Source organism: Kogia breviceps, chromosome 5, assembly GCF_026419965.1.
Source record: "Kogia breviceps isolate mKogBre1 chromosome 5, mKogBre1 haplotype 1, whole genome shotgun sequence".
Taxonomy (NCBI): Eukaryota; Metazoa; Chordata; class Mammalia; order Artiodactyla; family Physeteridae; genus Kogia; species Kogia breviceps.
In genome coordinates this window covers 11,787,187-11,813,418 of record NC_081314.1, presented here as the reverse complement: position 1 = coordinate 11,813,418, position 26,232 = coordinate 11,787,187, and the positions used below count along the sequence as shown (strand labels likewise).

The window sequence follows — 26,232 nt, the reverse complement described above, 5'->3', positions numbered from 1 at the left end:
TAATATGGATAAAGTGAATACTGACAATTAACCACCTGCATCATATACGGGATTTGAAATACTTGTTAGCTCTTAGAATAAATTCTATCCTGCTAAAACATTCAGTCCAGCTGCCATCTGTCTCCACCATAATAACAAGATCAATCTATCCATCCATCCATCCATATGCAATGAAGTCCTGCACGTAAGTGGTAAGATCTTACAGGAAAATGGCAAATGGAAAATTTAACTGTGGGGAGTGAGAGAGAGAGAGAGAGAGAGAGAGAGAGAGAGAGAGAGAGAGAGAGAGAGAGCTAGGCTCCGTGAAGTGCATGGTTTTAAAGCTAGACAAGTATTTGGTTAATATGAAAAAGTTTTAATTTCCTGGATTTGGAGAGATGCCTAATTCTCTCTTTGTTTGAAAATCTTTGGCCATTGGCAGAGCCTCCCATTGAAAAGGAGATAGCAAAGCTGGCCATAGGGAGGGTCTCCCGGCCCAGGTCCTGGAGCCATCTGGCAGCTCAGAGGTTGAAGAGTTAAACTTGCCAAGAGCCGCTCCCCGGACGCCGGGCAACTCGCGTTTTTCCCTAGGCTTCTGTCTCTGGGCAAAGCCTCTCCGGGGAAGAAAACAGGAGTAAAGCAAAGTCCACACATTTGGGTCCCGGTGCTTCCCAGCGCCCTCCTGAACCTTCGGGGAGAGGAGAGGTGGTGGCCGGCCAGCTGCGGGGCCGTGGGGCGGGCGGAGCTGGGGGGCGCCGGAAGGAGCCCCGAGGACGGGCGCCATCCGGGGTCCTGGTGGCGCGTGGGTCCCCCGGCGCCCCGAGGCGGAGTGGGTAAAGCCAAGCCGTGGGCCAGGGAAAGAGAGGGAGGAAGGGAGGGAGCGCGAGCGGGGGTCGCGTTACCTCTCCGGGGGCTGCGGCCGCGAGGGCTGGGCGGCGGCGGCTAGCAGCAGGCAGAGCGGGGCCCAGGCGCCCGCGCCCCTCATGGCCGGTGGAGACGCTCGGGGCTCGCCCCACCCCGGCGCGCACTCCGGAGCACCGCGCGCTCCGCACCGGCCCGCACTCCCGCCCCCGCGCGCCCTCTCCTCTCACGCTCTCTCGCACACGCGCCGCCGCGGGGCAGCCCAGGTAGCCTGGCGTGCGCGGCAGGCGGGGCCGGGGCGCTTTGCTAGAGGCGATTACGGCGCAGTCGGCCTCGCCGCTTAATTTCCCCTGAGGAGTTGCTCTGGCAGCCACAGGCCACTGCTGAATATCCCGTTTGTTCTCCCGCGGCGAGAGGGGGCGGCTCCCAGGCCGGAGCCGCCTCCTCTCTCGGGGCGGGGGCGCTGGAGGGCGGGCGCGGGGGCGGCTCCTCGCTGGCACCCCGGGACCCGCACCCCGCTCACATCCCTCGGGCAGGGTCTGTGGAGGGAAGGATGAAAGGGAATCCCCTGCCACGTGGTACCCAAATGGGACCTGGCGCCTTGATCCACAGATGATGGGGTGGGAGGGGGTTGGCGGGGGGTAGCCTTGGTTTGGTTTGCTTTGGGGAGTGTTTTTCTCTCGTTGCTTTCAAATAAAAAGTATTCGTGCTTGCTGCTTGCTGGAAAAGAGGGTTCCTCCTTCCGACATCTAGATCCAAAGAAAGAAAAGAGAAAATAGAAGAGAGATTCTACTATATTTTAACTCCTACTCTAATTCTCTTACTTTACACACACAGAATCTCAGTGGATTCTTTTTGCTTTTACTGGTGTGTGAGAATAGGGAGATAGGGTCTGTACGGGAGGCGGGGGGCGGTTTAGAAGTGAGTTTTCAGCCGTGTGATTAGTGAGTGACTTGTCATTACCGTGACAAATAACGGAGACAGACTCCGGATCGTCAGCTCTCACCACCCCGTGTTACGTCCTGAGAAGAGCGCTTCTTTGCTGGCGCCTCTCTCTTCTTCAAAGCTCTTTTCCAACGATGCCTTTTTCTGCAGTATTGATTAGTTGAGATGTACAGAGAATTTGTTTTTCTAAGAACAATTGCAGTCTTATGGAATCAAGGCTTTCCTTTATTACTTTTAAGTAATTTTAATTAAAATAATTTTAAATATTTATCTTGCTAAGTGCTTCCCAATAACCAGGGATTAATAAAAGAAAAACAAGAATGGAATGGAGCCATTGGGTTTTTCACTGACCACATCACCACAAGGGGATATAGCTGAATTCAGACGCCTCATTGGTGTTGTTCCTTCTCAAGTATTTTCACCATTCTAAGCAAAAAAATTAAGTCTTAAAATAATACTTATCAAGACTTAATTTCTACTTAATTTCTTTCTAGACTTCATTTCTTTCTTTTTTAAAATTAATTAATTTACTCTTTTATTTTTGGCTGCATTGGGTCTTCATTGCTGGGCGCATGCAGACTTTCTCTAGTTGAGGCCAGCGAGGGCTACTCTTCGTTGGGGTGCGCGGGCTTCTCATTGCGGAGCATGGGCTCTAGGCACGTGGGCTTCAGTAGTTGTGGCACACAGACTTAGCTGCTCCACGGCAAGTGGTATTTTCCTGTTCCAGGGCTCAAACCCGTGTTCCCTGCATTGGCAGGCATATTCTTAACCGCTGTGCCACCAGAGAAGTCCCAAGACTTCATTTCTAATAATGAGCCTACAGTGTTAAGAACATAAATACTCCAGGCAAGGAAATAAGCAACAACTGGAGGCAGAGAATAATCTCACTTTTTAGAGGCGGGGAATCCAGGAGTCAATACTAGGAACCAGAATTTCCCTGTGGGGTTTAGATTTTCTTACTATTTTTGAAAATGCGAAGGAAAAAAACACCAAGAATTACAGCTTGTTAAAAATTTTCTGAAGGCACCACACCCTGTATGACTTAAAAAAAAAAAAAAGATTACAGAATTTGGCAAACTACATTATATACTGAAACCTACACCCTCAACCCAATAAAATTGTTTTAAAAGAGCAAATAAAATAAATGATTGTTTATTTTGCACACATTTCAAGAACATGCTGTCCAACAGCATATGCATTTTAGATGATATTTTATTAAAAAGTCATAGTTTTAAATTACGAAGTGAAAATATTGCTTAATTCACTTTCTGGTAATGATTTGAAGTGATCATAGCCAGCAAATACTTCATTCTTCAAAACTAAGTTTTCAAAATTTAAAATTAAAAAACAGTGTGAAATATGACTAAATGGATAGAAAACTATTTGAACATAAATTTGCAACAACTCTTTTCTTAATTTACAGACTGATGACTGCGTTTATATCCTCACTAAAAAGTTAGGGTTCCAACACTGATGGTTCTGTTGTTGTTGAGACATGTAGAAAGACACTGATGTTACCATGTGATTTTTTAAATTTACTAAGACATTATTATTTGCTCTTAGAAACACATATTTAACTTGGAACTACAGTTCTGACCAAAATTATAAAGGTTAAATGTCCTGAGCAGCTTTAATGTGTCAAAATTGAGACACACCCAAGTGGACTCTGAAGGTTTGTGTAAGGTCCATTTCTGTGAGGCCAATTTCTGGACTTCAGAGGTGCAGCATTGGTATAATGGTAGGGAGCCACAAAACTCCAGGCACTAGGAAAGGAGAGAGGTGGAGAGAACCAAAGCCCTGCGGGTGCAGAGTAGTAAGTGAAGTGATCCTTGTTGTCCAAAGTATATATTACCTAGTCTCTGCAGTTAACCAAGTTGCACAGAGACTCAAAATCATGGGAATATGAGAATATTCACCAATGAACTGACCACTTATAAAATTAGACCCCGCTCAGAGTACTTTGTTGCATAATACTACCACCTAGCTGGGCCCAGTATGTCAACATCTTTGTTGGTTAGTCACTGGTCAATTCATCAACCTTGCAAACATCTGAAAACGCCACATAAACACAATGCACATTTAATCCACGGTGCAGTACTGATCTTGTAAAAGATCCAGAATCTCATAAGATGCAAGTGATATTGAAAGAAGTGGAGGAACGATGGACTTCTTTGACAAATGGACACCTGGATGAATTACTCCAGTGAACAACTGAAGGAAAAAAAACTAAAGGTCGCTGGCCAAAAAAGAATGTTTTTTAATGCCAAAAATATTAAAGAGATTGATTCCCTATGCTGGTTTTTCAAAAGTAACATTCTACTTTATGATGTTGTGAAAATCAAAGGTGAAGGGAAGAATGTTTATATTTTGCTTGACTCTAATTTCGTAGGGAAAATTGTGCTAAAAAATCCAGATTTGATTCATTCTTTGTTTATTGTGAGAATTGGCACCTAGCTGCAAATATAGATGAAATTTTGTTAAGTACAAAATAAATTTAACTTTAAAAATTTCAGCTTCATTTTTGAAGGTAAAACCCTAAACACTTTTTCAATATCTGCTATGAAACTTTGGAACCTGTTTTAAGTAAGTGGCTTTTTCCAGTACAGTATATCTCAGGTATGGATTCATTCAAAATCTCAGATAATTTTCCCAACTATCTTGAAAAGCACCTGAGCAACAATCCAGGGAACTGCATCTGATTGAGGGGGAGAGGCCGGGAGAGGACATAATGGCGGGCTGGGCTCTATCCCTGGATCCTTCCTATTGTTCTTCTAGAGGCATGAGCCGTATCTGGAACTCAGGTGTGGTCTGTGCTTCCTTGAACGTGACACTGTTCCAGCTGCACCACGTGGGTCTCTAGATTTATAAGTGCTCCAAGTGTATAAAAGGAATGAAAAGTATCTGGAAAGCAAATAGTGTGGAAATTCTTTTATGCAGCCCAACTTAGTGACAATATTGTTCGTGACATTTCCATAACATCTGTCGTTCTGCAAAACTATCAGACTGGAATATCCCCATGTTCTTTTACTTAGGAAAATATAATAGTGTAGAGTTATGATATTAATACTTTGCTGATGAAGTGCCTTTTCTGAATTCAGCTTTTCAGATACTATCAACTTTTAGGAACTCTGTAATCTTTGAATTCTTGTGCACAGGTCTATCAGTAGATACTCTAGTGAACAAGGATTTTTAGAATTAAAAGTGAGTTTAAAAAAAAATTCAATTTTTTTATAACTTTATTTATTTTTATAAATTTATTTACTTTATTTATTTATTTTTGGCTGCGTTGGGTCTTCGTTGCTGTGCGCAGGCTTTCTCTAGTTGCGGCGAGCTGGGGCTACCGTTCGTTGCGGTGCACAGGCTTCTCATTGCGGTGGCTTCTCTTGCTGTGGAGCACGGGCTCCAGGTGTGCGGGCTTCAGTAGTTGTGGCATGTGGGCTCAGTAGTTGTGGCTCGCTGGCTCTAGAGCGCAGGCTCAGTAGTTGTGGCGCACGGGCTTAGTTGCCCTGTGGCATGTGGGATCTTCCTGGACCAGGACTCGAACCCATGTCCCCTGAATTGGTAGGCAGATTCTTAACCACTGCTCCACCAGGGAAGCCCTAGTTCAATATTTTTTGATGTTTGGAAGCAGACTATTTCTCCTAAGAATAGAACATTGGAGGGGAGTTGTACTGGTTAGGCTTCTTAGCTACAAGCAATTGAGTCCACTCTGGCTGATTCAAGCAGTATAAGGGATGTATTTTAAAACACAAGGTAGTTCACATTACCATTAAGAGAACTGGAGAAACTTATTCCAAGGCTATTTTTCCCAGAATAGTGGCCAAAACCTTGCTTCAGAAACGTCCCCGTGAGAAATCTGTTGCCATTGCCAAGTACTAAACACAGGTACTTCAACTTGCCGACACTGTGACCCCTGTGAGCACAGCAGATGTAGTTCTGCTCCGAGAAGTTCAGTCTCCCAATACTCGTACCCCAAAGGCCAGACAGCTCTGCTGCCACCTACAGAATGAAAGCTCATCACTGACCCTCTTTGCTCAGATGGATCTCTTGAATCAGTCTCATGCAAGTGCATCTGGTAATGTCTGTGTCACATGCCGGCATCTCAGCTGCAAGAGAGGCTAGCAACACAACTCTTCGTGGGGAATAAGGTCGGCACGCTGTAGAAATTTCCCCAAATATTAAAAAGCTACACAAAAAAATAATGGCAGGCACAAGTATGACTAATGTCCATGACAGGGATATACAAACTTCAATTAGCCTGTCTCTGTTGAGGAAAACGGCTCCAAGGTAATCTTTATGTATAAGGGTCCCAAGGCAACGTAATGTGTGTTGAATGAAACCAACTCCACTCATCTGCCAACACTGGACAAAGAAGTCAGCAGCCCTTTGCTAGTTTGGGATGAAACTTTGTCCAGTGGAAGCACTCTGCGATAAATCATCACCATCCTCCTCCTCCTCACCCCTAACTTTTACTGAGCACTTACTATACACCAGGAACTGTGATATAAATGCTTTACAATAATATTTCATTTAACTCTGCCCAAAACCCTATAAGGTAAGAGTGATAATCACTATTTTACAGGTGAAGATTCTGAGATTTATAGAGGTTAACCGCTAATCCCAAACCTGCCATACGTAAATGAAATGCTGGGATCTGAACCCCGGTTGACTGGAAAACCCACGCTCTTCATCAAAATGACACACCAATCCAGCAGAGCCTCATGTGGGGCCCATGAGTTCAGCGCAGATGGAGATGGTGCCTGGAGTGGATGCATATACGCTGTGTATGCAGCAAGGATCACCGATTCCATTCACTGCTCTTCCAGGCCCCCACCTCGCCTGCCCTGTGGGGCATGTGACCTAGGACTGTACCATCAGAGAGCTCTCCCAGGACTTTTCTACCATTGGTATTGAGGAAAAGGTTCTGCTACCCCATTTCTCCCTCTGGAAGCAGCGTATAAGCAAACGTTACGGGAAAGGAAGAGAGAGCCTGAGGTGAATGATTCAGAACAACTGGACACCCAACTTCCACAAGAAGATGGCCCTCCAAGAATTCGAAAAAGATTCTGTTGAGAACACAGGATTCTGCCACATAACATGGAGACTTGGCCATGAGAAAAGATGTAAGTACCAAAGTTGATCCTAAAAAATCCTCAGTGCAGGGGCCATTGACGATAATGAGGGCCATGAAGTGGAGAGTATAATTAACACCACCAAATCAAACCGAAACGCCTTGGAATTATTTTATTATGTTGACTTTGGGGGATAAGTCTTTGTCTGTAAGATAGATTAGTAGTAACTGTAGGTAAGAAATATCTTTTCTGTTTGTTAGGTATACTTCCCATCATTAAATAACCTCAATAAATTGATCCAGATATGGATGCTTTTTGCAATTAACTCATCTGGTTCTCTCACCAGGACTCAATATTACTCATAATCATGAGTCATGCCAAGATGGTATTCGGCTTCAAGGAAGATAGGGTTACTTGGAGGAAAGTGCTGGGACCCCAAAGGTGAGAGGAATGCCACCATGACTGCCCACTAACAAGGAACCAGGAGTCTGGAACAAGAAATGCCAGAGCACCAGAAGGTATTAGCCCAGATCCCTTTGCCCCAGACTACCCTGCAGTTCCTGTGCCCTCATCACTGGTTCTCAAAGCTCGAGGCAAGCATTTGGTGTCAGCACCCAACCCTAACCAACACCAAGGAATGAAAACTGAAGCTCTCTCTGAAGCTGGGTGGGTTTCCATCTTTGGTCACCACCTCTTGTTCTTTTTATTTTTTAAGAAAAAATTTCCCTGAGTAGAAAGGAAATACATGCTCCTTATATAAACTCGGGAGAATATTTAAAAAGAGAAAGAAGAAAATCACCATTAACTTTGCCACCCACAGATGACACGAGTGTCCCTTTAGTTTCCTGTCCTTTCTGATGTACCTCTTCTACCATGAAATTATATCTAGGGATTTAAAGAGTGTGTTTTCATTCCAAGTTCTTCTTCGATTTGGGTAAAGTTACCAATAAAGAAAATCAATGATAATGATCTTATAGTGTCAACATTACTGCAGTGACAGACTGAACATGATTTCCTGAGAGGAATGGTAGTGGATCTTTTACTATTTTCTCCATTCACAAGTCACTTCCTGCTTACTCACTGATCTTCGAAACTACTGTTTGGAGAAACCAATTCTAAACACAGGCAGAACCAACAAATCTACCTCAGTTCAATTGCCGTTTATTTGTTCCTCAAGGACAAGATTCACATTCATTGCTCATTCAACATCTGGAATAAAAGAATTTGTATTTCCAATTTGAGCCTGGTTTGTTATGAGTTTCAAGATTGCTAAAGGTTATTGCTTTTGCAAAGGTAAGATAACTACCTAAAAGACATTATCCAAATAAATATTATATGCGAACAAAGACATTAAAACTATGAGACTGAATCATTACGAGATTCTTCAGAGTTCTGTGAATTTTGCAGTTGGTTTTCTTTTTTTTTTTTTTTTTTTTTGCAGTTTGCGGGCCTCTCACTGTTGTGGCCTCCCCCATTGCGGAGCACAGGCTCCGGATGCATAGGCTCAGCGGCCATGGCTCACGGGCCCAGCCGCTCCGCGGCATGTGGGATCTTCCCGGACCGGGGCACGAACCCGCGTCCCCTGCATCGGCAGGCGGACTCTCAACCACTGCGCCACCAGGGAAGCCCCAGTTGGTTTTCTTTTAAGTGTTTCTGTAGAGAATTCGCAATGTAAGAATTAACTAAAATTAAATGAAATTAAAATTTAAGAATTTCTCTAAAACCTTTATATATAAAGAATTTATAAATATAAAAAATTATATGTAAAGGATTTATGTATACTGTAGTATATGAATATATGTTTATATATAAATATACATAAAATTATGGCTATGAACACAGTCCTAAATCCATGATATTAATAAAACTGTTTCAAGTCTGTGTCCTGAGTCCTTTGCCCTCAGAGTTCTAAAAACACTTTGGGGCGTCCCTGGTGGCGCAGCGGTTGAGAGTCCCCCTGCCGATGCAGGGGACACGGGTTCGTGCCCCGGTCCGGGAAGATCCCACATGCGGCGGAGCGGCTGGGCCCGTGAGCCATGGCCACTGAGCCTGCACGTCCGGAGCCTGTGCTCCGCAACGGGAGAGGCCACAGCAGTGAGAGGCCCGCGTACCGCAAAATAAATAAATTTAAAAAACCACTTTGTAGTCTTGTAAATACTTCTGAATAATCCAAACAAAAACTTCATTTTCCTAAGAAACAAGTCACACTCTGAATACACATTTTTCCACTAAGATAATTGCAAAAGAAGATATATGTGGGAAAACATCACTTCCGGTAAATTTAAATAAAGCCAAAATGCTTGAACATCAACATATATTTATTGTGGACATTAAAAGGTTATTAATTTTAAAACTTAGCCTGAGACTTGTTTGATGGAATTTAATAGGATTACAGCTCTTGATAGAGTCCAGAGCCTTTTCTCAGGGACACTGCAATTTCCACATCTGAACCGAGGGATGTTTGCCAGACGCTAATGACAGGAGTACTCTGGCCTGCTGTGTAGAACTAATTGCACAAATGGGAAGTTGTAGCAACAGCAGTGCTGTGACTGTGCCTGCAGCAGACGATTGTCTGTGTTCTCAATTGGTAATGTTTCCATTGGCAGTATCTAGAGGAGATTTTTTTGTTTTTTTCATTTTCCTTTGACCTTTGTGGTACATTCTTGGTATATATTGAGAATTCTGAGCAAGGTAATAGGTATATGAATATATGTATAACATATCCATTATTTCCTACACTTTATTATTCATGCATATATAGATATGGATGCAGGTTGGAATGTGTGTATGCATCTGTTTGTGTGTGTATCTTCTCCAGACAGAGCTGAGGAAGTAATAACAAATGTTTACTCTTTGACGTTCCCTTTTCTAAATTCAAAACTGACCATCCTCTCCTGTCTACATGTTTTTCCTTCTAATGCTACAGTGTTTTTTTTTAACATTCACTAAAGCTTAGTTCGATTTTTAATCTCAGCTAATCCAAAATCTTCCCTTCCTCTCTCCTTCTCTTCCTTTCATAAGTTTTTGAGAGGCTACTTTATGCTTTTTGTCAACTGCTGCACTAGGCCCTGCAGATACAGTGTTGAATAGAACAGACCCGGTTTGTATCCTCACCATTGAGAATGTCCTTCAAGTTTATTTCTGTAAGTAATTCATCTCACTCATTTGTATTGTGTTGGTTCGGGTCCTCTGAGAGACAGTCACTAGTACAGACTTAGATGTCCACAGATCTTTTGGGGGAAACACCTGGGGAGGATAAAGGGATGAGGAGGTGTGAGTAGGTAGGGAGCCTCAGACTGCAATGCAGGTCTAGCACCTGTGAAAGGAGTTAGGGAAAGAAGTGGGATTGGCTTGGAAGAACTTGAGGTGACAGTGCAGCCCTGAGTAAAAGCCGGGCCAGGGCAACAAGGACCTCTAGCAAGGAGCCTGTTAGAGGAGACCTGTGTTGGCTCTAGTACTTCCGCCTTTGGCTGGGAAGCGCCTGGGTGGCCTTGGCATGTATCCTGTAGTAGATCCCTAAAGTACAGCAGCTGGAGGCTGACAGCTAATGACAGTCCTTACGCCAGGTTCTCTCCTGAAGGGATGTACTCCATGGCTACCACATGGGTGAATTTTAGGGTTTTATATGCAGAGGCAACTTTATTTTCAAGTTCTTGGAAGAGGTGGGAGTGGGAACACGAGAAACATTTCACTGCTGCCTCCGTGTAAAGATTGTGATATCAAGAATTTAACTTCGTAGCAACAAGGTCCTGCTGTAGAGCACAGGGACCTATATTCAATAGCCTGTGATAAACCATAATGGGAGAGAATATGAAAAAGAACGTGTATATGCATAACTGAGTCAGTTTGCTGTACAGCAGAAATTAACACAACATTGTAAATCAACTCTACTTCAATCAAATTTTTTTTGAAAAGAAGAAGAAATAATATGAATTAAAAGTTCAGATTATGAATTGGCAATGATGGTACACAATTTAAAAGGTGAAAATTAATAAAAATAGTTTTGTGTGAAAAAAAGAATTTAACTTTGTGACACCCAAACAAGTACATACCTGTGTCCTTCCCAGTTTTAGCAGAGAGGTCATTATATGGTCCAACTCCATTGAAAATACATATAGGGCTATCTTGTAATGATGCATTTCTTCAGATGCCTAAGGCTCCAAATCCTGTATTTCACTCTTGTCCCACAACAGACACCTACCAGCAGTAAGGTGTAGAATTAGATACACAGAAGGCATCCTGTAACACCTATCTCTTCTAGATTGCTTGTGTCACCTACAAATCTGGGACATCTTGGATTGCCTTTCCCCTTGTTTTAAAGCAAAATAAAGCCAAAAAGCACACCATCCCATACCATCACCACCACCAAAACACTTGTAGCTGAGGAAAAGAAAGACCAAACAAGAAAAATTGATTAAAAAAGAAAAGCTACAAAACGACATGATTATCTCCAGAATAATTATTCCCAACTGCACTTCAGTTGAACCCTCCTCCAGCTTGCCCTCTCATCAGATAGCTCTAGTGGGTCTGAAAACTTAGGCACCCAAAGGATTTTAACCAACAACCTACCAGGGCAACAACTCTCCACCTTCAAAAAGATTAGCACCAAGGAAAAACTGAAATACCAAAATCAGCAGTCATCTGAAGTCTTCAGGGCAAAAACAAACAGCCTAATAAGTAAGTGTCCAGATGGGTAGTATTTCAGATGAATATCTGGTGGTTGGACTTTTTTTTTTTTTTTTTTAATCTCTGCAGAAAGCACTAGAGAAACAAGAGAAACTTGTTTCTTGGCTTCCAAAAAAGGAAATATGAGAACATTAGACACAACGAGAAGGTGATTGGGAGATCGTCTCTAATTATTGCTGCTCCTTGACATTTTTGCGGTTGGATCTCCACTTATCCAAAATACTAGCTCCTTTCATTAGTTAATTTTGAAACCTAACGATGACGTCTTTAATGTTATTCTAAGAAACAGTAAATTAAAACACGGTATAATTTAGCTAAGTATCTAGATCTGTGCTGTTCAGTAAGACAGCCACCAGCCACATATGGCTATTTAAATTTAAATTTATATTAATTAAAATGAAGTAAAATTTTAAAATTCAGTTCTGTAGTTGTACTAGTGCCCAATAGCCACAGTGCTGATCTAGATGACTAATTACATTTTAAATAAATTGGCCTAATATACAGGATAGTCAAACAGCTTCTCACCTGCAAGTGGTTAAATAAATAGTGCATTTCCCTTCAGCAAATGCTTCTAACTTCTCCCTTTGCTTTGAGAACTCCCCTCCATGTTTTCCTTCCTCCCTCGGCCTATTTTCCCTTCCTTTGTTTATTCTTCTGCTGTCTGGTGTGAAGACCAGTTATGCTCCCAAACATTCTCAGCAGGTTTAGCCCGCCCCTCCCACCTCTGCGGTCTAAAGCCCAAAGGAAAAGGTAGACCTTACATCAGTTAAAATTTCCTAGTCACCAGCTGGAGATTTGTATCCTTCCTCCTGGGAATGAGCTTTCCCGTCAGCTTAAATTAAAGGTTTTGGAATTAAACAAAATCATAGTATCTTAATCCTATATTTTACTTACCCAAGTAAAGATAAAAAGAACTTAGAGTTATTAAAAAAAAGAAAGAAAAATATATTTGAACGTTAGGCAAAACAGCTTTAACTATCGTTTCAGAGGAAACTTTTAAAGAAAGCGGGCTTCCCAGGTGGCGCAGTGGTTGAGAGTCCGCCTGCCGATGCAGGGCACACAGGTTCGTGCCCCGGTCCGGGAGGATCCCACGTGCCGCGGAGCGGCTGGGCCCGTGAGCCATGGCCGCTGCGCCTGCGCGTCCGGAGCCTGTGCTCCGCAACGGGAGAGGCCACAACAGTGAGGCCCGCGCACCGCAAAAAAAAAAAAAAAAAAAAAAAAAAAAATCAAAGGCTGCTCTCTGAAGACATAATTCTAAAAATGTTTACAATATGTAAAAATCTTACCAGTGTTTTAAAGAAATCAGAAATATTTTCATATACACAATTAGGGACAACTAGGTCTATTGCTTAAATCGTTAATAAAATCTTGCCTATCAAATCAGACACTAACTTTGAATAGAGTAATCTTTATATGAGTAAAAACATTCATTCACTTTATCAATTGTGCCGTGTGTATGAGTCGTCTAGTGTTAGAGCTAGATGTCACGAAAATGGAAATTTCGCTATGCTTCTATAGCTGAAATTACACCATCTCTCAAGCCCTAGAAGGCAGAGAGCCTCTTCTTACCTACTGAAGTGAAACCTAAATCACTGCCAGTTTCTTCTCAGTTTATTTTGGGTAGTTACTCAGTGGTCATGACTTCCCTTCTCTTCCTCTTCTTCAAGGGGTGATCTCATTCATTTGTCAAACATTTACCGAGCTGCTACTATTTACCAGGAACTAGGCACTGGGGATATGTGGCAAATAAGACAAAGTCCTTGTCCTTGTAGAGCATGTGTTCCAGTAGGGAAGGAGGACAATAAGAAAGCAAACAAATAAATACATGAAAAATGTTGACACTAGTAAAAGCTCTAAAGAGAATTAAAATGGGATGTTGTGGTAGAGAGGCCTGGCTGAGCCGGGAATCCTCACTGTGGAAGTATTTAAGCTGAGAACTGAATAATAAGAAAGAACCAGCAGGTTCTTATTAGTTAGCCATTTTATACATATTAGTGTATACATGTCAATCCCAATCTCCCAATTCATCCCACGACCTCCCCACCCCACCCCTGCCATTCTCCCCCCTTAGTGTCCATACATTTGTTCTAGGAGAGAAAACTTTAATATTATCTTAGACTTTCACCACACAAGAGTAAACATTCTTTGATAACTTGTGCACTTCTCCCCTTTTATTTTATATTCCTTGCATTACTTAATTTTGACTTTTTTTTTTTTTTTTTTTTTTTTGCGGTACGCGGGCCTCTCACTGCTGTGGCCTCTCCCGTTGTGGAGCACAGGCTCCAGATGCGCAGGCTCAGCGGCCATGGCTCACGGGCCCCGCCGCTCCACGGCATGTGGAGCCCCAGACCGGGGTGCCCCAGACCGGGGCACGAACCCGTGTCCCCTGCATCGGCAGGCAGATTCTCAACCACTGCGCCAACAGGGAAGCCCTTATTTTTGACTTTTAGTGGAAAATAGAAATAATATTAAGAAAGTCTAGGGCTTGGAATAACGTAAGTTGAAGCAAGAGCCAAGATGATGCTTTCTCTTTCCCAGGAGCATCATCTTTCTTGCAGGACCACGCTGGTCAATTGTCACTCTTGCCTCAGTTGAGCACCTAAACAATACAATACGTGTGGAAGAGTTCTTAGGAAACTTCTTTATGCCAATGTGATTCTAAAAAACATGTATCGCAATTAAAATGCATCTAATATTCTCCCTAAAATTTTTAAATTATTATTTATTCCTTGAGGCTATGTCATCTATCCGTCCATCCAACCATCCATACATCCATCTACCTGTTGTGCACATTTCTCTGAACATCCAAGAGTGAGGTCCTTCTTCATTCAGTCCTCCTTTAACCCTTACCTGTCTCCCTTCCCTTGGAGTCCCTTTGGCCCTTTCGGCACGCTGGGCAGCTTACATGCACTATCCATTCTGATCATTGCAATGGTGGCAAGAATTAGGGTAGATATTATTCCCATCTTGCTAATGAGGAAACCGAGCCTGGGGTATTGACATATATGAGTGCCCCATTCTCTATTAAATATCCATCTCCCTGGGCTTCCCTGGTGGTGCAGTAGTTAAGAATCCGCCTGCCAATGCAGGGGACATGGGTTTGAGCCCTGGTCCGGGAAGATTCCACATGCCGCGGAGCAACTAAGCCCGTGCGCCACAACTACTGAGCCTGAGCTCTAGAGCCCGTGAGCCACAACTACTGAAACCCGTGCTCTCCAACAAGAGAAGCCACCGCAATGAGAAGCCCGTGCACGGCAACAAAGAGTAGCCCTCGCTCACCGCAACTAGAGAAAGCCCGCGCACAGCAACGATGACCCAACGCAGCCAAAAATTAAAAACAAAAACAAAACAAAAATCCATCTGCCTACTTTCTTTTTAAAATTTATTTTTTTTTGAAGTATAGTTGATATACAATATTATATTCGTTTTAGGTGCATAACATACTGATTCAGTATTTTTATAGATTATACTTCGTTCAAAATTATTGCAAAATACAGCTTACAATTCCTGGTGCTGTACAATATATCCTTGTGGCTTTGCCTACTTTCTTATAAACATACACTTTTGACACAGAAACCCCAGTCCCACATATTTTCTCAAGAGAAATAAAAATGTATGTCTACACAAAGACTTATACATGAATGTTTATTGTAGCTTTATTCATAGTAGCTCAAAGCTACAACAGCCCAGGTGTTCATCAATAGGAGGATAGATCAACAAACTGCTGTATATGCATACAATGGAAAACTACTCAGCCACAAAAAGGAACGGACTCCTGATACGTGCCAGAACATGGATGAATCTCAAAAACATTATGCTGAGCAAAAGAAGCCAGCCTAAAAGAGTGCATGAGGGGCTTCCCTGGTGGTGCAGTGGTTGGGAGTCTGCCTGCCGATGCAGGGGACGCGGGTTCGTGCCCCAGTTCGGGAAAATCCAACATGCCGCGGAGCGGCTGGACCCGTGAGCCATGGCCGCTGAGCCTGCGCGTCCGGAGCCTGTGCTCCGCAACGGGAGAGGCCACAACAGTGAGAGACCCGCGTACCACAAAAAAAAAAAAAGAAAGAGTGCATGATATGATTCCATTTATATGAAACTTTGCATCAGGCAAAACTCATCTGGTGTGGCAGAAAGCATATCAGTGTTTCTCTGGGCCCAGACACGGGAGCGGGTGGTGGGTGAGTATAGATTGCAAAGGGTCACAAGGGAACTTTTGGGGGTGGTGGACACGTTCGATAGCTCCATTTTGGTGGTGGTTACATGGGTGTATGCTTTTGTCAAAACTCACTGAATTGTACCCTTAAAATGTGTGCAATTTATATCTCAATAAAAACAATGTAAAAATACACATCTACCTATGAATTGTATATATACATGTGTGTGTATGTGTGCATAATTTCTGTCTCATCTGTATAAGAAGGGCTATGGGGATATAGGGAATGTTCCAGACAAGGAAGAAACCATACCAAGAATGAAAATATTTCTTAGCTTTGAGGATAACATGCAATGAGCAGGCAGAAATAGATTCCAAAATATTGGAGTGAGGCCACTGCCCAAACTTGAAGCTCCCCTCCTGGGGGGAGAAGCCTCTAGCTGCTCCTACTAACTATTGGCTCGTAGATTCCAGTAGGGTATAATAAAAATAGAAAACTGACATGGCACTTACCTGTGGCCTGGCCTTGGTAGGTCCTGGCAGGCAGCCAGGCCTCCCCTGAGACTCCAGGGGGCCTCTCTGGACTGCAGCTGCTCGCTGGCTCCCCCCAGAGGCTGGGAGTCTCTGGTGGGAATGAAATAAAAACCTTTCCCAAAGTGTGGGCTCCAGAGAAGACAGTGCTTACAAACGAGATGACCAGAAATCGGTCCCTTTGGAGACTCTGACTTGGTGCTAGTCACCGGGGGCTCTGTGGTGCTGAATTGCTTGGTTCCAGGTTCTTGGTCAGAACGACATGGAACGGCAGAGGTCGGCAGGACTAGAGCTGAAATGGACGTTCGTTGTCACCTCCCCATCCCTGTGACCACAGGGCCTGGATTGTCCTTCCCCACTCTTGGTCCAAGTTGTCCTGATGAGGACGGCTCCACCCTGACTCTCTGGGGAAAGCAGAGACTCGGGCCGCAGTAAATCAGAGCTTCAGACTCTCCTGACTGCAGCGATCACTTCAGGGCTGGGCATAGGACTGCTTCCTCCCCAGAGCCCATGGGTTGCCATGAAACATTTTTGGAGAATGAGACATTTCTGAGAAGCGTGGGATGTGTAGTCTTTTTGCTTTGAAGCTGAAACCTGAGAGGATGTAGGGTCGGATCTACTGTCACCGTCTTGATACTTCTGGAACCATCTCAGAGGAAATCAGATGAGAGGCAGATAGAGAGCAAGCCCTGGAGACAGTGGTTGGCCTCAGAATCCGACCATGCCTGCTGAGTCCATCCTTGGCCTTTTTGTTTGCTCACTCAGTTCCCTAGTAAATTCCCTTCTTCTTTAAACCAGTTGGGCTCAGGTTTTCTGTCTCATGCAACTGGAATGGCAAACTCTTGCTGCTTCCCCTGCCAGGAATACCTCCACCCACCCCCATCGACTGGCAACTATCTCCTTCTCTTTCAAGACTCATTCTATGCACCGATCATCTATGAGCCTTTTCTGGCTCTCCTGCCTCAGGGGGAACTGACCCTTCCTTTATTTTCCTCCACTGTACTCTGTCCACATTTGTATCATCGCACCTAAATTGCCTTGGAACACGTATTCTTATCATTGTGGCTCTCTCTCGATGAGGCTGTAAAGCTGTCGAGGGCAGGAACTGTCTATTTGTGGGCTTTGTATCCTCAGAGTCTAGCCCAGTGCTGGACACATAGTAGGTACGTAACTAGCATTTGTTACATGAATGAATGGATGAGTGAATAACGCAAGAGTCCGCAGCCAAGTTTTTTCCTAGAAGTGATATTCACATCTCAGCAGGTGGACAGAGTAAGGCCGTGGAGAACTCGGGATACACAATGGAAGGAACCAATCTGTCCATCGGTCAGTCATTCAGTCAGTCTGTCTATCTGAATCTCCTTAGGCATCACTCACAACGGGGATTCCCAGGCTGGGGCAGTGACTCATGCTTGGGAAGAGGAAATTCAGGGCTGTTTAAATGTCACCTATGCCCTGCACTGATTTTTGTGACAATCCTTGCCCAACTCTTCTCTCTCTCTCTCTCGGGTGGGCATCTTGGTGAGCAGCTCTGGAGAGCCAAGGGCACAAAGGCTGAGGGAATGAGGCGGAAGGTGATGGAACAGTTTTTAAGCATTTAATAAGTTCTTAGTGCTCCATTGAATTCGTTTCCTATAGGAACTTCCTTTGTCCCCGTTAATATGAGAAGCCACTTGGAGTTGCAAATAGGACCAATGGCAAAATTACAAAATGACATTAGTGAATGTAAACAGAAAGTGTTTGAAGCATCATCTGAAGCACCAAAAGTATCCTCAAGGCAATACTATCAGTAAGTAGGTCTGATCACCTCTCATGTTGTGGTGTACTGATCTTGCTGACTTTTCCTGTTTCCCAAATCAGGTCACCAACCCCAAGCTCTGTAATCTACTAGCTAGAAAACCTTGGGCCAGTCATGCAGCATATCAAGGGGATAATTTTATCCCCTTTTCCGTGGGAGAATAAAACCATCACCCCTACCTACATCTCATAGTTGAAACGAGGATTAAATGAAAGGAGAAACGGAAACTGAAGTGAGATTGGACGCCTTTTAAGTTCCCTATCCTATACTGCCCATATTACAGACTGCATTTGTCTTGATTTTCTTGGTTGCAAGTGACAGAGAAAAACAAGCCAGACAGCCTTAAGCGAAAACAAGATACAATGATGACACTCATAACTGAAAAATCCCCAGAGAGATCTGGGCTCCAATGGCATCACTGGAACCCAGCCAATCTCTCTCACCTCTCTCTCCTCAGTGTTGGCTCAGTTTCCAAATATTACTGTCCCCTGTGGTCACAAGATGCTTCCAGGAGCAGCAGACCTCATTCAAGTCTGTTGGAAAGGAGTAATTATCCTTTCCTTAAGAGTCCCAGTAAAAATGTCATTGAGTTTTATTGACTGTGTGGATCATGTACCCATCCCCAAACCAATCACTGTGACCAAAAGAAATGTCATATTTTTTCTGATTGGTGAGGCTGAGTCACATGCCCATACCTTGAGCCAAGGCTACAATCAACCCCACCCTTATTTTATGAACTGAGAGGGGAAGAGTTGGTGACCCCCCAGGGGAACTGTGCTGTGGTTACCGGTAGGGAGAACTGGAGGTTAAGTGACAAAACAACAGATGTCAATCACCCATATGTAACTCTCAAGACCTCAGGCCACACAAGAGCATACAAACTAGAATTTCTCTGGTTTTATCCCCACCTGCTCTGTGAGAACTCCAGACCCTCAGCTTCCTCCCCTGTTATTTAGGGAGTCCCTGGAGGCTTTAGCAAGGAGTCCCATGTACACTTGTGAAAGAGTTCTTCTGGGTATTGCTCGGGACCTGTGACCTCCTCCCCCTTTGCTGTGGCCTCTTGTGATGTTTTCTGTGGCTGCCAAGGCCAAGGTATGCAAAGCACAGTGCTGCTGCTGCAGTGTACGATGCCCTCCAGGGGCAGCAGAGATGGTGTGCATGTTGCTGAAAGGATCAAACCCTTTAAGAACTGGTGTCTCTTCTCACTTCTGCAACAGGGACTCCAGGTGAAGACAACACCCTTCACTCCCATTTTGGCCATTCGGCCCCTCTTACCTGACAAACAGGGCTCAGGTAGTGCGTGCCCAGCCGACAGGTAAGCCAGGGGATGGAGCTGGAGCACAGCTATCTGTGGTTATAAAGCCAAGGGAATGGAGCCCAGGGAAATTCCTGGAGGCAGTGTCCTGTTCAAGTCCCAGCTCAGAGCCCAAGTCCAGGGACATAGGCGGGCAGATAGTTGAGGAGGACCGATGTGGAGAAATGGGCTTGAGCTTGAGTTGATTGCCTGATGAGTATGCCCTCTCCCAGAGTTGCTGGCTGGGCGAGATCGGGCTTACTTGGCCCCAGAGATAGATAGGTCAAACCACCCTGGAATGTTATTACTTACTATTTCCTGCAGTCCTCCCCCACGGTGAATCCCTGGGGGCTGGGCTGGCCATCAGCCGACAGGGTAGATGACTGAGAACCATGCTTTTTCTGCAGGAGTTGTTTACTATTGTTCTTGGACCAATCCCAGGGTTCCAACTCTTTCTCCCTTAAGGTATGTCCCCTTCTCCATGCAAATCCAAGCCTGGAAAGGATGGCAGCAGTGGAGTTGACTGCCCTGCTCGTCCCGCAGGCAGTCCTCAGACACTGTAGAGTGGGCATGATACATAATGATAACAACATCTGATACTAATTGAGAGCTTGCTATGTGCCAGGCAGGGCTTTGTGTGTGCTCTCTTCTTCACTCGTCACAGCAATCCCCTGAGTTAGGAACTATTATTATCCACAGTTTATAGATGAGGGCATCAAGGCAAAGAAAGGTCTAGTAGACGTAACCGTACCTTGAGCTGAATATTTGTCTGTCTTGGTCACTGATGTGTTTCCGGTGCTCAGCACAGTGTCTGACTTAGAGGAGTTATTCAACAAATACTTTTAAAATTGAGGGACATGCAGGGGATGCTGTGGTGGGCCTCCTTGATCTCTCATTTAGGACCAAGGCATTCATCCCCCCAGTAGCTGGGTGTCAGCTGCTAACATCTTCCAACTGGCACATGTCTAGGAATTTCCCACAGGACAAGATTTACAACCCCTCCCCCAAGGATGGCACCCAGTGGCTGGTCTACGTGGGAGTGAAAAGATCAGTCCCAATTTGAAGGGCCATCCCAGGTCCCACTGGAGATGGAATCAGTTAGGCCCCTGTTGCATCTCCATTGCAGTTCAGTCTCTCTCTCTACCCAGTCTTGCTTTCCTCACTTCTTTTTTTTTTTTTTAACACCTTTATTGGAGTATAATTGCTCGCTTTCCTCACTTCTTTATGGCTGTTATTGTCGACAACACCCCTCAGTGAACCACCTGCACGCGAATCTCTATCTCAGAGTTCTTCTCCAGGCAGCTTGATCCAAGGCGGACGGAATGTGTCATTCACTCAGCCTTGTGGCTCTCACCTCAACCATCCTCTCCAGAGACTGGCTCTTTTTCTAGAGCTGTCTGAGGTGACATGGCCATGGGAGCTGCAAAAGCCTCTGCCTTCCTCCCCGAAACCTCCAAAGTTCAGGAAGATGCCACCTCTTATCACAGCTGCTCTCCCCGAAGCTGGAACTCTTTGCTCAGCCCTGATGGCCAGAGATGGCTCTCTTGTCCCAGTCCCCCAGGCCACAGTGATAGCTCAAGAGGCAAGGAAGAAAGCTTCTACCCTTGGAGATTCTCTCAGGAGCTCCACCCCGGCTGCACAGACCTTCCCATGAACCCTCCACCCTGGCAACCCTCTTGGCTCAGAGCAGCTGCCAAGGCGTCACTTACTAGCACCACTGTTCCCCAGTGGACCGATGGCCATGAGTCCTGTCTTCTCCTTCCTGCCAGGTGAATTTCCTGGGACTCTCTTGCTCTTCCTTTTTCCATCTGCCTATTGTCAGGGCCACATTATGCACATGTGAAGCACAAAATGGAAATGGGTCCACTTCCTCCCCCCGGCTCCTCTGTGAATCTGCCTGACTGTCCATTCACCTTGCTTCTCCTCAGGAACCAGCAAGCTCTGAGAACATTGAATATATTGGGACAGGGAGGGAGGGTGACGTGGGAGGGACATCTACTTACTGAGATACGATCCAGACAATGTCTCGTTGTGTACAGCAGAGGAGCTAAGGAGTCAGAGAAACCCAGCTTCCTAACACGCCACCTGTAAAATGGGGATACTTCACCAAGTTGTTAAGATAAATAAGGTAATGCGTGTAAAGCACTTGGCACTGTGCGTGGCATGAAGTGGGTGCTCCGTACATGATATCTGTGCCAGTTAACTTGGTTTCTGTCTCTCAGTTCTGAACCGACCACTGTCTGCTCTCCTTTGTGGGTCTGGGGCTCTGCAGACCACAGTGCTGCTTTACCAGCTATTCCTTGTTGGGCTCTGCCAATGGGGAAACCAGAGGGAGATTACAAGGCTGCAGGAGGAAGAAGGAACGTGCTCCTCCCCTGGCGGCTGGGATCTACTTCTTGTTGCTGTGCGCCTCACGTCAGCAATGCTCATTCATCCCTCCCAGGGGCAGTCTGAATCCAGCTTGCACTTGCCCCCTCACTTGCAGAAGCAGCCTCATCACACCCCCTTGGAGACACCAGCCCCGTCCTGGTGCGCCATCCGCAGGTGGGTCCTAGGTCTCACCTGTACCCTCCTCCCTTCCCCACCTCTAGGGGAGGTCGCTGTTTCCCATAGTTGCTACTGCTGTGACTTCTTAGTGTCTTCTTTCTACCTTTTCAGTCTTCTAGTTAACAGCATTATACCTAGTTAAGAGCTTAACTAGGTATAATGAATTTAATATATATAATATATATCATATAATGAATTTAATAAATTCATTATATGATATATATTATATAATATATATAATATAAATTCTCACTGTTCAGATAACTGAACAGTGAGAATTTATATTATATATATTAATCTCTATTAAATTCTCACTGTTCAGATAACTGGTATGGTTTCTTGTCTCCTGGCTGGACCGTGATGGATATAGCAGTTTTTCCATTTTATGAATGAGAAAACAGGGGTTCGTGTTGGTTAAGGAATTTCCCAAGGTCACGGAGTGGTTCTTTGGGGTTTGAATCCTGGTCTGCCTTTGGCCGGCACTGCTGCGGCATAGTCTACATGATATAACACAGCTAAGGTAAGCCACGTTGCACCCACTCCAGGTCACCCTCAGATTTTCATCCCTGCCTTGGCCTCACCCAGTTGCTTGACGGGATGTACTCCACCCACTACCCTGGGGCTTGGAACTGAGCACAAAGCCCAGCTGCTGCATGGCTAAAAACAGGACATTGAGTGCCTCTCTAAAAACTCTGTATTTAAAACAATTCTTTTGACCAACTTCTAAATTTCTCATTAAGTGAACAGGAATAAAGAGTAAATCAGTTATAAAAATTTTAGATGCTAGTGAATCTAAAAGGATTCACTAAGGGTTATAAAATTATTATCTTGACCGAAATTGATTCTCTAAGCCTGACCTAGAATTTTGTGGGGGAAAAAAATTCTCAAAACACAACTATTTTAATTTCACTTTTATTTTTAAAAGTGTTTCATGAAGCACTTTTTGATGGAGGACAGGTGGTCAGAAGGAAGAAAGGGAGTTAGACCGAAAGAGAAATCTTTCACATCAAACAAGGATGGACTGCACATCTTTAAAAGATGAGGAACCAGCATTCTAATAGATCATTTGGGGGAAAGACACAGTGACATTCCTGGGAATCTGGCCAGAGGAGGAACTATTACTGGATGTTTCTGACTTTGTTCAGAATACTCCTGGAACTCAATATCTTTATAACGCCATAGAGATAGAAGCTTTTCCTAATATGAAGAATGCCACAATCCATTAGCAGAAACTGAACATTTTAATTTTATTATAATGAATATCTAATTAGAAATGGTACCCCAAAGAAAAACAAATGAGTTGTTATATAATTATTGTTAAGAAATAATGAGTAATGTTATTAGATGAATGGAAAAGGTTGAACCCAACATGTTGGTGAAAACAGAAAATACAATCCAACTTCTGGATCACTACCTAGGAATGAGGGCAGGGTCTCATTCCAGGCAGTGATAAGTTGTCATGTCTGATGTTTCTCTACTAGAAAAACAAAATCATGTAAGCAAAGAGTCATTTTTACAAGTTTGGAAAACTAAAGCCACAAAATTTTGTGTCATCACCAAAGAATGTTCCTAGGAAACTCACTGACAAATATAATTTTTATAAAAAAATTGTTTTCAGAATCATGCCAGGGAGTTGAACGTTCAGAATTTATTAAATATTAAGTGTTGCCAGATAAAAGCCAAGATAAGTGAATATTTCTCCTATCTAGCTACTTCCCTTCTGTCTAGTGTTCCAATATCTTGCTTTCTCACCAGCTATATTCTACTTGGCTATTTTTTGGAGGTTCCTACTGTTTATGCTATTTACTCATTACCAAATTTTAAAGAAGGAAAAAATGACAGAATCCACTGACTTTTCTACCAGTCTGAAAAGACTTTCTAAAGTAGCATATTTTACAGTCTTTTATATGACTGTTACTGAGAGCACTTTTAAAACATTTCTTAAAATTATTTTTCTCCATTCTTTGAGTCAGCAAGGACAGCAGAGAGAACACAGCAAGGTCAATGTGCTGTCCTGGATAAGATCACAATCTCCAAGGTTCAAGAGATCAGAATTTGGAGTTTAGCTTCAGCCATTCACTAGCTGTGTGACCTTTGGGCAAGTTACCTAACCTCTCTGAGCCTTAATTTCCTCATCTATAAAATGGGGTGATGATAGTAGCCACCTCATAGGATTGATGAGTAAAATAGATGATATGCCCGGCACATCGTGGATGCCCAGGGAGTTACTATTTAATGAAAATGCAGGGGCCCAGAACAGGATTGGAGTGAGGGTTACCTCTTGGCAGGGCATCAACTGTGTATGATAAACACTTCCATGAAGTTCACTGGAAATTTTACTCATTCATATTTGTTGAACTCATACTGTGTAAAAAAGAGCTTACAAAGTGCTAAGTAAGTTACAACCCATGCTTTCAAGAAATTTATAGTCAAGCTGGGGCATTAGGGAAATATCCAACAACTTAGGGACAGAAGAAAAGAAGGGACTTGAGTGTGGGACAAGCAGTGTGAGCTGTGGAGAGTCTCAGGGTGGAGCATCGTGGCTTTCCTGAGAGCCAGGGGTAGGCGGTACAGGTGGGTAGGGTTGGACCAGGTGACAGGGACATTTCAGGGGAGGAAACAATATAAAGCAAGAAAAAGAGGTGGTGAATTGTGCAATTCATTTGGGGAGCTAACCTATTTGGCTGAAGCACTGGGTGATGGTGAGGGGATAGTAGAAAATAAAGCTGGTTGGATTGTGGAGCACAGGCTCCGGACGCGCAGGCTCGGCGGCCATGGCTCACGGGCCCAGCCGCTCCGCGGCACATGGGATCCTCCCGGACCGGGGCACGAACCCGTGTCCCCTGCATCGGCAGGCGGGCTCTCAACCGCTGCGCCACCAGGGAAGCCCCCAGTGACACTCTTGATGCCATTTTGCAGTCCCTGTCGCGTTGACACACTGGCCCTTCCCCCTGCACTGTCTTCGCTCGGCCTCCATAAGCCTGCACCTCCTTGGATTTCCTCTAACACCTCGAGCGGCTCTTTCAGCCCCTTAGCAGGCTCATCTCCCTCTGCACATCCTGAACTATCAGGACACTTGGGGATCTGATCACGCGCTTCCTCCCTTCTCCTCCGCATCTCTTCCTGAGGGATCTCACTGCTCCTCTTCATTTCCACACCCCTTACCACTTCGTGCTGAGGATGGGTACCCAGATCCGCATCTGCTTCTGAGCCACATTTCCACTTACTTTACAGACAGCTCCTCTCGGAGGTTCTTCAGGCTCCTTAATCCCAATGTGCCCAGCTGAACTCGTTGGTCACCCTTATCCTGTGATCTCTGTCCTAATAAATGGCGCCACAACCCACACGTTACCTAAGCCAGAAATCCGGCGTCATCTGAGCCTCTTGCCTCTTCTTTATGTCCCACATTCTGCCACCAAGGCTTATTGCTTCTACCTGTGCCTGTTCCTTGAACTCATCTACCTCTCTTTGTCCCCATTGCCGTTTTCTTATATTCTCTGCTAGTCCTAAGTGGTCTTCCTTTTCCCTGCGTCCATTCTTCATGTTGCCATTATATTGTGGGGTTTTTTTTTGGTTTTGGGGGGGGGTGCCATGAAAATATCGTCCCCTTAATTGTACCCATTACTCTTAGGGATGAGTTGCAGACTCATCACAGCATACAGCCCTCAGGCCTTACAGGATCTGCAGATCTGACCCTGAAACAGCAAGTGGGTTTTACCCTAAGAGTGCTTAATGCCACGGGATGCAGGCCAAATGCAGGGAGTCCATCAGATCTTTCATTCTCTGGCTCCTGTCTGCCTTTCCGTTCATCCCTGGGCTTTCGCTTACGTGCACCCTGCCCTCCCGTCACCTTGAACATTTTGCAGGTCCTGGGATGTGCCATGGTCTCCTCTGTGCCCAGCCGTGCACCTGCTGCTTCCTCTGCATGGAGCATTTATCGTCCCTTCTACACCTGTCACGTCCTGTTTGCTTTTTAAATGATTTTCCTGGGTCTCTTCCTCCAGGGAACATTCTCAGGCTTTCAAGTCTAGGTTAGTGGCCCCTATTAAGTGCTCCAGTTTTTGGTTAGCCCTTTTCGTTTGCTATAGCGTTTATGCTTCTGTACTGTGATTGTCAGCTCACTTGCCATGTTCCTCTTTTGGTAAGCTTGGTGTGGAAAGGACCACGTCTATCTTACTCGTTGCCTGATTTCCAGCACCATTTGCCAGTGCATGGCACATAGTAGGTATTCGACAAATACGTGTCAGGTGAATGAATGCATGAACTCAGCAGAAGTTATTACTACAATAGCGAAAAAATTAAAAACAACAGCTATTAAATATTACCATTCATTCATTCACTCATTCGATCACTATTTACGAAGGATTTA

The 26,232-nt window shown here is 44.5% G+C and overlaps 1 protein-coding gene across 1 annotated transcript in view; it reads right to left on the bottom strand.

Moving 5' to 3' along the window:
* Positions 1–1,265, bottom strand: part of PCOLCE2 (procollagen C-endopeptidase enhancer 2) — a 75,955-nt gene extending 74,690 nt beyond the window's left edge. The window contains exon 1 of the mRNA XM_059063807.2: positions 882–1,265. Within this exon, the coding sequence (XP_058919790.1) occupies positions 882–964 (83 nt within the window). The 5' untranslated portion in view covers positions 965–1,265. The remainder of the gene's footprint in view (positions 1–881) is intronic.
* Positions 1,266–26,232: the final 24,967 nt, after the last annotated feature.